The 12,637-nt window shown below is 38.7% G+C and overlaps 1 protein-coding gene across 4 annotated transcripts in view; it reads left to right on the forward strand.

The window, feature by feature from the left end:
- Nucleotides 1-12,637, forward strand: part of tanc1b (tetratricopeptide repeat, ankyrin repeat and coiled-coil containing 1b) — a 138,314-nt gene that overhangs the window by 90,025 nt on the left and 35,652 nt on the right. For all 4 annotated transcript variants that reach the window (XM_033987570.2, XM_033987571.2, XM_055230835.1 and 1 more), the window contains 4 exons: nucleotides 4,723-4,845; nucleotides 5,363-5,644; nucleotides 6,302-6,456; nucleotides 11,467-11,698. In XM_033987570.2, coding sequence (XP_033843461.1) covers nucleotides 4,723-4,845; nucleotides 5,363-5,644; nucleotides 6,302-6,456; nucleotides 11,467-11,698 — 792 coding nt within the window. The remainder of the gene's footprint in view (nucleotides 1-4,722; nucleotides 4,846-5,362; nucleotides 5,645-6,301; nucleotides 6,457-11,466; nucleotides 11,699-12,637) is intronic.

Genomic DNA, 12,637 nt, shown 5'->3' on the forward strand with positions numbered 1-12,637 from the left:
TGCAAATATAGAATCTTACATTCTTCTATAGCAGTACTTCCACCCTTAATCCATCTTTCAAAAATAATAATAATAATAATATATATGTACAAGGCAATATGTAATTAATGAACAATGGCAGATAATCAGAGCAGTTACAAAAGTGTGTGGTGCAGTATTTGTTATGTTTTTGCAGTGGGTTCACAGTAGTATAGAAACGCCACTTTTCAATCCCTTGGTACTAATTATTATTTGTGAATAAATTGATTTTATTGCCTCGTGAAGCAATTGATAGACTGGTCCGTTTTAATATGCGCCGTTGCCAGAAAATAATGTGTTTTACTCCTGCAAACTAATAATTAGACCTACCCAAAAACTGCAGTATTATAGAATTGCTGATATTGTTACATCCCATTAACTGTAGAGGGAATATTAATGAGTGTCAGTTTAAACCCTCTCGTACGTTCATCTCCGGTCGTCTGTTGATGTGGACGTTGGTCTGACAGGCGGGGCACTGGAGGGGGCTTTGGAGGGGGACAGGCCGCTGATGCTCACTAGGTTCATTGGGGCAGAGAGAACGCGCTGTGCCCTCCACGAGTTCATCCGTTCTCCAGAGACCTGCCTCGCTCCAGGCGCCCTCTCCCTGCACTGCCCTCATACCTGCCTGGATCACTCAGATTTTTATTTCATTTGGGGAATTCAGAAAAAAGGAGTGTTTTGGGTCAGCGATGGTCAAGAAAGTAAGTTGTGGTTATAGTTTGTACGTATAGTTTGAGAGGAGAGTGGAAGTATGGAGTGGTGGTACAGAAATAGAAGTTGGAAGCTAAAAAATAGCACTAGAAGTTAAATTACAACTACTACTACTATTACTACTACTGCTACTACTACTACTACTACTATTACTCCTACTCCTACTGCTACTACTTCATAAAGATGTTCCCACCCCTACTGCTTCTATTACTACTATGAAACCTACTACTACTACTACTACTACTACTACTACTACTACTACTACTACTACTACTACTACTATTACTACTACTACTACCACTACTACCACCACCACCACCATTTTATAAAGATGGTCCAACCCCACTGCTCCCATTATTACTACTACTCCTGCAACTACTAATACTACTACTACTACTACACCTACTCCTGCTACTGCTACACCTACTCCTACTACCACCCCTACTACTACTACTACACCTACTCCTGCTACTGCTACTACTGCTACTTCTACTACTCCTACTACTACGACTACTCTTACTACTACTACTACTCCTACTGCTACTGCTCTTACTACTACTACTACTACTTCTTGATTCTTGATTCTTCTTGATTTTTTTCAGTTTTATATTGTTTTGTAACTACAAGTTAAATAATATTGGTTCTAGTAAATACATCTAAACTACCGGTAGTCACACAGTCAGTCCAAACTACTCAAATATTTCAAGTGAGTGATACAAATTATTTGAATTTATAAATGGATTTTAACTTTTAAATTAATACCAATACAAATCTTGTTAAGCAGCAATATTTCTCAAAAGTTTAAATAAAAGTGAAAAAGTGATTGTATTGAAATAATCTTGATGAACTTGCTGAACACGACTGTTTAACTTTAAGCTCAGTCTTTGAGAGTACCTGAGCTTGCCTCCACCTTGTTACTCCGCTTCTGTAACTGCACCAATACATCCACCTCGCGCTCATTAAACCATGACAAGCTGTTCAGTTTTATTGGAAAATGAATCAGAGTCATCAGTCAGATCCCGTCCCGTCAGTGGCGAGCTAATTACCGGGACATTCCACAGTAGTAAGTTCTCTCAAAGTGCAAGGAGGAAGAGTAGGGACAGGACGAAGAGGAGGCCGGTGACAGCTCCGTGAGGCCCGTCAGCGGAGAGAGAGGGTTAAATTGGTCCACCCAAGGCCAGAGAGCACACGTCACCATGGAGACCATATCGAACACAGAAAGGCTTGCCACTCTAATGCTAGTCTTTATTAAATTACAAGAGCACTCCTCATACTTTAAGGCCTAAAAGCCTTCTGCAATCTCCGTGTTAGATTGAAAAGTTTTGTTTATTTCAGATACACAATACTTTTAGGGTTTACCAATAGTTACCAAAATTAAGTTCATATTAGCAGAGTGGTTAGCATGGCTTGATAAAAGAATAGAGCTCCTTTTATGTAGTTGGCTCGGCGTTCAAAGTTATGCTGTACAGCCCTTAGTTACGGAATATGAAAGTTCATGTTTATCTGGTCTATTCAAACAGATATTAAAGGTGCATTATGGGACACTGCTGGTGGAGGGTTCACCAACTCCTTGTCTCCATGAAGATGTTAATGCTTTACCTGGAATGTTTTGCTTCATAGAGACAAGCTGGTCAGATCTGTAAAGAGGCAACCGCACTCACATTAAAAATACATTGTTTTCAAGGTTTAATGCCATATTGTGGAGTATACCAAGTAAAACTACAATAAAAACAGGTAGTGGACCCCCTACCAGTAACATTACATAGTACACCTGTAACTTGGGTTGCCAAATTAGTCGTGATCAAATCAAAACATGCAATTTCACATCAGTTTGTGTAAAGTACTTCTATAAACCAGGCTGAAACTGTACTTCTCTTAGACTTCTACAATGCCGGGTCTCTCAAGCTACAGTACTATTGATTATTACTTGTGTATTTGGCCAGAGCCTTCCATCAAACAGTGGGATTTGTGGTAGAGATATTATTACTGCAACACTATTTTTCAAGACACCATCTCTACGGTGTTGATCTGTAATACTACGGATATAATTCAGTGTTCATCTTATCCTCTCTATTTGATCATAACCTGCAGTGTATTACAAACGCCAACTTGACTTTTATTTCAGATTAAACTTTTTTTTACAGTTGTATTTGCTCTTTCTTTCCAAGTATTGTTTTATATTTTGAGCAACAGCGTCCAAGTAATTCTCCTTATGGATTTTGTTTCTAAAGATGTACTTTGTAACTTTTCTGCTTGAGGGGCTGTCGCTACTGGTCCGCATGGTTATGTTATTGCTTTACCGGGATTGTTACCTTGTATGACTTTAACTGTATCTATCTTGCATTTATTATTTTTACAGTTTGTTTTTTTTTTTTTTTAATTACTCAAATGTACAATGAAAGACATGGGATCTTACTGTGAGTGGGACCATTTTTCCACAGAGCTGATGAGTAACTTGGCTTGTTGTCATCCCTTGCTTGTGTATATAGAGTTTTGTAAGTCATTTTAATGTCAAACTATGGAACATTCCAGACAATGAAATGTTATTGACTTGGAATATTTAAAGACTAAATCTATTTATAGGTTTAACAGTGTTTAAGGGGTAAATATTAAATCCCATGTACCAAATAGGCTGCACTCTGTTGTTTATTTTCCTTATAGTATCTCTTGCATTTTACATGAGCATTTCTTTACCAATTAACTGTCCTCTTCCGCGTACACCTCTGGGGACTTTACCACCACAGTGTAAACCACTCAGCTCAAATCAGATCTATGTAAGCCACTGTTTCTGTCAGCTCTTTGGCCCATTAATGTCTACCTGCACACAACGCCCCGAGCAAACTGCAGCTGTCTTCGCTTTTCACTCTCACTTTGTCTGACAAGTCAATGTGTCACTAAACTCCACTGCGCTGGGAGATGGACTCGGAGGCAGGGACGTACGCAGACATTTTGAGGGGCAGGTGCTCGACCAAGAAAAAAGGGCACGTTTCCATGTTGCTTGAAATGATCTTACCCACAGGTTTTGAAAGTACGCAAAAATAATTTAATGCTTTAGAGATTACTTTTAGGTGTGTGCGTACTTTAGGTTTAGCTTTGTCCGTAGGTGTATGAGCTGAGAGAGAGAGAGAGTAAAAAAGGAGCATGTGAGGGAATCAACTGCTCATAATATCTTGAAGGTAGATTGTGCAAAAATAAGCTTAAGTTGTGTAGAACATCATTATAGACTCTAAATAGTTCCTACAGTTTATGATTTGGTGCTATCTGCTGTTAAGGTTAAGATACACATGGAGTCTGAAGATGTGGCAGATTCACATGAGCGAGAGGCAAGACAGAGGAGAGTAGTGATGCGCGGGTCCGACCCAATGTTGATAGCGTGTCTGCTCTGCGCACAGAACACCATGATGCGCTTTTTTCCTCGTCTCTCACTGTTTTCATTTGGCGTCAGTTACATAACGAATAAAGTCGTCTTTGTCGTCTCCAGAACATGCCTTCAGTGAGCCTTATTGTGCGGACTGTTATGTCACGTTAAGTTAAAGCAGTTAAAGTTAAAGTTTGGACCCGACACACCCGCACTGACACACTCCTCCCACGGGTCACAGGCGCATCACTAGTGGGGAGTGTTTGAAACCCTAACCCTAACCCTAACCCTAACTTTTACACATCTGCTGTTTTCATGGGGCAAATATTAAACCTAAAAAACGTGTTGACCATGAGGACACTTAAGTCAAAGGGGCACCTGGGCTCTATATGGGCACGTCCCTGCTCAGAGGAATAGTTTGATGTGGGGAAAATAATCTGACAAACATTGCCATTACGATGAGATTTGCATTTTATGTTTTAATAGTGAGACTGATGAGACTGGATGTTTTGTTGTTTGCAAAGAACTTAAATAATTGCAGTCTTTGCAATTTGTTAATTGCGACTATTAAGATCGCGTTTAATCTTGGAGCCCCAGTTTGATACAGTTGTTTTTTTCTTTGTTTCTTTTTACAGCCACCAGTTCTACAAAGTTGGAGGACCTGAGCTTTCTGGATGAGCAGCGTAATACCCCCCTCCGCACCTCCATCCGCCTTCCCTGGCACAACACAGGAGGCAGACCACCCCAGGACTCCAAAGGTAAACACGCACCAAATGGATCTATGTATATCTGCTCATTTTAGCATGTGGCATTGTGAGGAGGCATAGGTACAGTGTTCAAATTGGCAAGCATTCCAGGCAAAGCAATAACATCTTCATCTTTAAATTGGCTGTACCCAATTTTTTCTGTGTACTTGAAACTTGAAAAGGTGTCTGTTGAAGGGCAGATAACACATGATTTACATATTTCTGTCTTTATATAAATACACTTTACTAAAAATACTAAATATATAAAATCTTTACTTGTTGGGTCAGATATAGAGATATTTAAAAGTTTTGAGAGGTTGGGCCACACTCTTTATGTAGTCGACAGAGAATTTCTTTAGTCGACTACAGCCCTAGACATTAGTTTTACCCGATTACAGATATATAAGGTATTAGCAGCATAAAGTAAGTGAGGAAGAACTTCAGAACTCTGCAAGATGTTTCAAAGCTGTTTCACATTTGAAGTAAAAATCAGGCTTTTAATTTCTTTTCTCTAATTGTGCTTTACCAGGTCGATTTGCACCATACAAACCAGCGGACATCATGCTCAAGCCTTTGTTATTCGAGGTGCCCAGTATCACCACAGATTCTGTGTTCGTGGGACGGGATTGGCTGTTTCAGAGGTTGGAGGATGTCCTTAAAGAGGGTGAATCGGAGGAGGCGCACGGAGCAGTCATCGTGGGCAGCGTGGGCTACGGCAAAACTGCCATCATCTCCAGGCTCGTGGCGCTCAGCTGTCACGGCGGACGCATGAGGCAGATCGCATCCAACAGCCCCAGTGCATCGCCAAAAGGTAAGACGTTGTTTTGTGTATGTGATGATTGCAAAATTAAAGGAGACGTATTATTGTTTAAAGAGGTTGTACCCAATTTTTGATACATTGTACAGATAAGTTTTGATTATGTAATTCAGTTTTACATAATCAAAACAGCAAAGCAGCTCATAGAGTCAAAATAACGTGTTTTATCATCCAAGAACCAAGAAATGCACTGTTAGCATGCTAGTTGTTGACCGTAAAACTCTGCTCTGGCCTCTGAAAGTTGTGAAAAGCGCTTATAAACTCTTTGCAGTGAATTATGCAATGCACTTGGAAAATGAGGAATAACTTTAAACTGCTGCACACTATTTAAAATGAACTATCTGTACTATATATTTTCACATTTTTAAGAGAATAAAAATGTACGGCATATTAAATGTTACAACTTAAAGCATTTCAGACTCCTTTGTTTCAGTTTTTCATCTTTTATATTCTGAAATAATGTATGTGTATTATGGGAAAAGTACAGCACATTCTGTTGGTAATGGATAAAAGCCAAGAAAAGTCTATAGTCTATAGTCTAGTAGTCTAATATTTCCACATGAAGATATGGTTAGCATCAACAAGTGACTCCCCTAATGTGGAATTCTGTTGGCTTGTTAAACATAATGACTCTTGTGGTGGTTTTGTTAGGTGGCCCAGGACAAGGCACAGAACTCCCCCTGAGCCAGCCCCCCCAGCCCACCCCACCCTCCAGTGCGTCTAACACCCTAAGGACCAACAGTTGCCCCGGGACACCCGAGATCCAGAGGCGCAGGGAGGAGGCTGTCCGACGCCTGGCTGCTAAGGTACGCAATCAATCCACAACACCCAATTCTCCAACACTGTGGTTTTGTAACACATTTTATCCAACACTATATCTTACTGCTTGTTTCTGGTAGTACAAGGAGTCAAAAACTGTTGAAATTAGAGCCACTTTTCTGTATGAATTTAAATGATACTTTTGAAACTCATTTGCCAGTTCAAGGGTAGCTTTCCCACGGTTTGTAGCAAGATCTCTGTGTAATCTTGGTGCTGTCTATCTATCTGTCTATGGTTCTCTCGAATAATCCCTGGTTTAATCCAAGTCCGATTTTATATCCTTACATTTTCATTTTTGTTAAAGACTTTTTCTCAAATCTGTCTTGCCCCAGTACAGATATATTTTATAAGCAGCTCTTTAGGTCAAAATAAATCTGCTGTGCGCTGTCTGCGTCTAAGAAAGAGTTTATTGTCTGATAATTGTGTGATAATTAAGTGTGTGTTAGTATAAGGTAAGTGAGGAAAAACTTTAGACCACTGCAAACCTTTTAAAATGAGCTAGTTCGGTTTTTTAATTTTTTTTTTTATTACATTTTTAAGACTGTAAAAATCAGGTACAGCGCCTTTAAGAGAGAATGAAACTGTAAAAGTCAAATGTTCTTATATGGTTCTTTAATTACGTAATATATTAGTTGAATTTAAGTTTTTGACATGCACTGTAGAAGCCAGATTGTGCCCTCACTCTGATTTATGTTTTTACATCTATTTAAAGGTTAGTTGCAGTCCATTTTGCATTCATTTTGCTGCCATCTGAGCTGTGATCTGTGGTTCAGTGTAGGAGAACTGCAGAGGTTATTAAGCGCAGCGCTATCTGCTGTCTGTATTAAAACTTTCATATTGCCGCCTTGTTTGATCTGGTCTGCAGGGTTTAGGTACAGGCTTAAAAGAGGAGCCGCGTTTGATTCTGACAAAGCAAAAAATCACAGATGAAATATTTGATGTGTTATAAATGCATGGCTCACAAGTTGTAGAAAGAAACTTGTATTGTCAGAAGTAGTGTTGCCACGATACTAAAATTTCAAACTCAATTTTGATATTAAGGATTAGACTAGCACCATGATGATAAAAACAGTCCTCCTTTTGACATTAGAATGATTTTCAACATTAAATAATACTTTCTTTTATGTTACCATCTGGTGTGATGTCTATGTACTACGCCTTCATCCTGGTATGTTCTATCGTGCTCCATGGTATCGATGTGTCTTATACTTGTTCGGCTACAGCTCAAGATCATTCTAAAGCTCTTCAGGAAAGGTTCATTTCTGTCCTGTGACTTTTTTTTTTTGCATCGATACCTGTGCATGAGTATACTAGTTTTAGTATTGATTAGTATCTGATTTTTGATACTTTGACAACCCTTGTCAGAGGTAGTTACTAAATATTACACTGTTGCAATTAAAATTTATTTTTAATTTTATAACTTTCTGTGACAAAGTGCCCATTACGGTTTTATTCTCTGCCTGCAGGGTCTGTTCTCCTTTGAGATCCATTTTAAGATGAGTTGTTAATTAAACAGCATTAGGAACATATTGTCATTACAGGATTATGACTGATGACTAAACAGCCATTTTACGCAATGTATCTGTGAAGGACTATAATCTAACAATAGACTGTAATTATTCCATCTAATTACTTTCACATGTATTTGATCAGAACTACTTAAAGAGTTTCATGAAATTTAATTTGATTTGGAAGTAATTCAGTTTTACATAATCAAAACAGCATTTTCCTGGTAACGATAGTGTTTATTTTACTTAAATTGGTTAAAATCAATGAACTATTTTGACTTTAACTTGAGCCAACTCACCTCCCTAACAATGTATCAGACATTTGCACGCTACGCAGTAAGTTCATGTAGAATATTAACAGAATATTAACACTTAAAATACACTGAAATATGAATTGCTAAACTCATACATGAATCCCATGCCTTTCATGTTTGCAGAGGTCTAAACTACAGGGTTAGCAGATTTTATACATAAGATGTACACAAACCTCTGCAAACAACACAATATCTTTTGTGTTGTTTGCAGAAATATGTTACTTAAAGATACAGTATGTAAAGTTCTGGAAGTGGCACATCACCTGCATCTTCAGAACATTCTCCATGTAGATAGATATGTTTTATACCAAACTGTGGAATAACCAAAAGAACAGGACTTCCATGGTAATATTACCACCTCCCCTAGGCCAAATAAGAGTCAGGTTTATGGAAATGCAAGTGCGCTCAGTCTAAGGACACTGTTTTTCAAAGTCTTTCAATGCAATAAACACAACAAAAACATGCTTTTTTTTATTATGTTTTTTTTTTTTTTGCTAAACACATACATAGTGTGGCCTTCATTCAAATTTCGCCTTTGCATATAGTTCTCCATAATACTCCAGTGGATAATGAGTGGAAGACTAATTGTTAGTTCCATTTGTGAATGAAGGACATGTTGTCCTTTCTTATCTTCCATAACATAATATAAACTGGCAGAGTTAAATCCTCTGCCCATTTGAATATGTTTGTAACCAACGCAACATCCCTCAGGACAGTTACTGTGTAAAGTGTTTCCAACTGTCTGTCCCTCTCTCTCTCCCACCCGCTCGCCGTCTCTCTCCCGCTCGCTCATCCGCCCGAGGGGCTGTGTTCCTGTGATGTGTGATGCAACAGCGGGCAGCTTCTGTCCAATTCTCACCGCTCTTTTGAATCATTCATTTGAAAAGAGAGCCCAACATGGCCACCGAGTTCATCACTGCATGACATGAGACCTATTACTTATTAATTAGTAGAAAGTGTCTCTATTTGTCTATGATTTAAAAGTACGATTATTACATCATAAGCTTTGGAAAATGGTATAAACTTTTACATCAGTTGCTTTTGCAGTTTTGGGTTCTGTGACAGTTATTGGAGATGTATAGATGGAAGCAAAATGCATTCTGTTTGTCTAGCTCTTTTCACCGGTTAAAAGATGTGAAAATGTGCCAAACAGTCTGTCAGTGGGTTTGCAGAAGTTTGTGCTTATCCCATTTATTTGGATACTCCACTATATCATAAATGCTTTAGCCCAGGCGAGTTGGATGTCATGCAGTGCAGTGGTGTCGGTGGAGGTGCTGTGGTGCTCCGGATGCTTTCCGTTGGGAGTCTGGTTTTACCGGACGCTGGAGCCTTTTCCCTTAATAAATGAATGGTCATTATGTGAACTCTTGGTCTGGCCACAACAGCACAGCAGAGACTGCTCTGAGTGAGTGTGACACTGCAGTCACAGCTGGACCAGGCGCAGTCTGAGTGAGGCGATGGCCTTCTTGACGTTTTAAAGATACATTGAGCACACACTACGCATTCAAATGTTGTTTTGCTTTGTATTTTGAGTTGTTACATTTCAACAGCAATGCACCAGAACTCAACTGTGGCACAGAAAGAACAAATAAATGATCAGTGGTCACACGATTATCTTTTTTCAGATTTTCTTGGAATAATTTATGTATAACCTAAACATGTAGCTTTGTTTTGTAGTATAGCTCACTTATAAGTAAAGGTTTAACCATTCCTTGACCAACATTAGTAACCAATAGCACAAGATGAAGTTTAAATCCGTCAACTGGACAAATTGTTGTAGGAGTGCAGAAGTTTCGCTGCTCATCCAAGCCGCTTCTTTCTGGTTCTGGTCAGATTGCTGATGGACACTGCCTTATATCTGTCTGAAGGGAGGGGCTAACTACACTGAAACTGTAAACAGCTATTGTCTCCAGTTTCAGCTGAAACTACCCGATTCAAGCTTTAATGACCCTGCTATTGTTCTTTTTGTTTGGGTCTGAGGATGGAGTTATAGATGAGGGATGGATGATGTCTAAGGCCCCCATTCCTGTTTAAGGAAGGATTCTCTTTCCTAACAAAAATAGCTTCTTTAACTCCCCTCTCAAACCATTTCTTTTCTCTGGCTAAAATCTGTAACCAAGAGCCTATATAGGGCAGTGTGGACTCTGTACATATATGAGTGTACTGATCTGATTAGTCTCTGTATGTTCACTAATTGGAGGGTCTTCTCAGCGCTTGCATCAGTGTTGGTGGTGTAGAATTAACATGTTTCCATTTTCTCCAGCTCCTGTAAGTGTGTCATCCATCCCAAGGGTCCCTGCAGTTTCCACACCTTTCCTGTCCCTTCTTTCATAACAGCTCCACCTGAGCCTCTTCTTTTAGACCACCACCTGGGATCAACTCCTTCTTTTAATAGGAGTGCCAACTAATGACCCAGAATTACCCATTTAGTCAGGCTCACCTTCTGTTCAGTGGGAAGGCTTTATGGATCTTAATTAAGTTCATATGAAAACCAGATGCAGCTAAATACTCATTGAAAAATAAAATGGAAGTTGGGCTCTTAGTGAGAAGGAAGCAAATATCAGTAAAAAAAAGGTTATTTTTTAATTTAAGATACTCGTTTCTAGGGACCAAGCTCAATAGTGACATAAGGTTTAAATTATATCACCTTAAGACTGTTGCTTCACATTAAAGACGACTGTGGAAATACTGCATCGAGTGAACGTTCAAATGTGCACTAAGTGTTACAATTTCTTGCTGTGGAATTTTGACTTGAACATAAAGATAATTAATTGTGAAAGTCAATTCTTGAAAATATCTGTGGGGCTACTGAATTGTATAATCTCTTCGGGTGGGATGTCTAAGCCACCACACGTCTGTAAGAGCAAGATCTCTACATAACTTTACTGATTCTAGCGAAGACATGTGTGTCTCTTGCAAAAATGCTATATCTTGTTTTTTTTTAAGATGACACAGAATCTTTTCTCTTTTGCTGGGTTTTCCCATCCCATTCTCATTCCAGGTGGAGTACTGTTCCTTTATAACTCATTTACCTATTATTTTGAAAGTAAATATTTGAACACAATTGTCTGTATTGCGTAACCCCGACTGCCTCCAAAAAACCCAAAAAAACCTGCATATTTCATACTACATATTGTACCAGTTCCTCCTAACGTCTTGTATCTCTTTTACACAGGTGGTGGCGTATCACTACTGCCAGGCGGACAACACGTACACCTGCCTGGTCCCAGAGTTTGTCCACAGCATCGCGGCTCTGCTCTGCCGCTCTCATCAGCTCACAGCCTACAGAGAGCTTCTACTGAAGGAGCCCCATCTACAGAGCATGCTCAGTCTGCGCTCCTGTGTGCAAGACCCGCTCGCTGCTTTCAGGAGGGGGGTACTCGAACCACTCACCAATCTCAGAAAGGGTGAGAGGCTTATTTCTGTTATTTTCTTAGCATCGGATAGCAACAGTGAAAAGCATTTTGGTGGTATATCCATGGGTGGCAAAATGATGAAAAGTTAGGACTGTTGCTATAGTGATTAATGATTTAAAATTATTATAACGGGAAGTTGAAAGACATGAATAGCTTATCAGAAGATATACAGATCTAATAGTTGACTATTTGAGAAACTTAAAAAGTTTTAGTATTTTTTCAAAATTAAGACACATTCATGAGACCTATTTTCCCTGTTTAAAAGAACTGAATTATTAGATTTTGTATTAGATTACATAGTAAAATTATTTTTTTTTAAATACATAGCCCCATGCTGAGTCCACTGATTGTAAAAATGAGTATGAGAAATGTCTATCTTGATTTTATTAGAAATTCTATGGCTTTTTTGGCACAGTTGAATTTGATTATGATGACACAAATCAAACTGAATTATAACTGTTATTGGTAATTGTTGGTCTTTGTACTAAATACTAAAAATAGATTAAAAACACTATGATAAATCAATGCTTGTATCTAAACTATTAAATATTTACAGTAACAATTGAAAAATGGATTGAATGATTTTGGAAAGAACCATTTGACTGAAAAATAAAATGCTAATTTACCGTAAATTTCGGACTACAGAGCGCACCTTGATATAAGCCGCACCAGCTAAATTTGAAGAGAAAATCAATTTTGTACATATATAAGCCGCACCTGAATAAAAGCCGCAGGTTTTCATATTGTAACATGAGACATTTACACAGAAAGACGGTGCACCGACACACTTTTTTTTAAACTGTGCCTGAAAATTGGCACCAACACGACAACAACACGGGATGAACACATCTGCAGGTTTAGAAAATAAAGCTGCACCAACACGGAAAATCTGCTTTTATTTCCTCTGAAAACTTTTGTCGTCTTTTTACA

Source organism: Periophthalmus magnuspinnatus, chromosome 21, assembly GCF_009829125.3.
Source record: "Periophthalmus magnuspinnatus isolate fPerMag1 chromosome 21, fPerMag1.2.pri, whole genome shotgun sequence".
Lineage (NCBI taxonomy): Eukaryota > Metazoa > Chordata > Actinopteri > Gobiiformes > Gobiidae > Periophthalmus > Periophthalmus magnuspinnatus.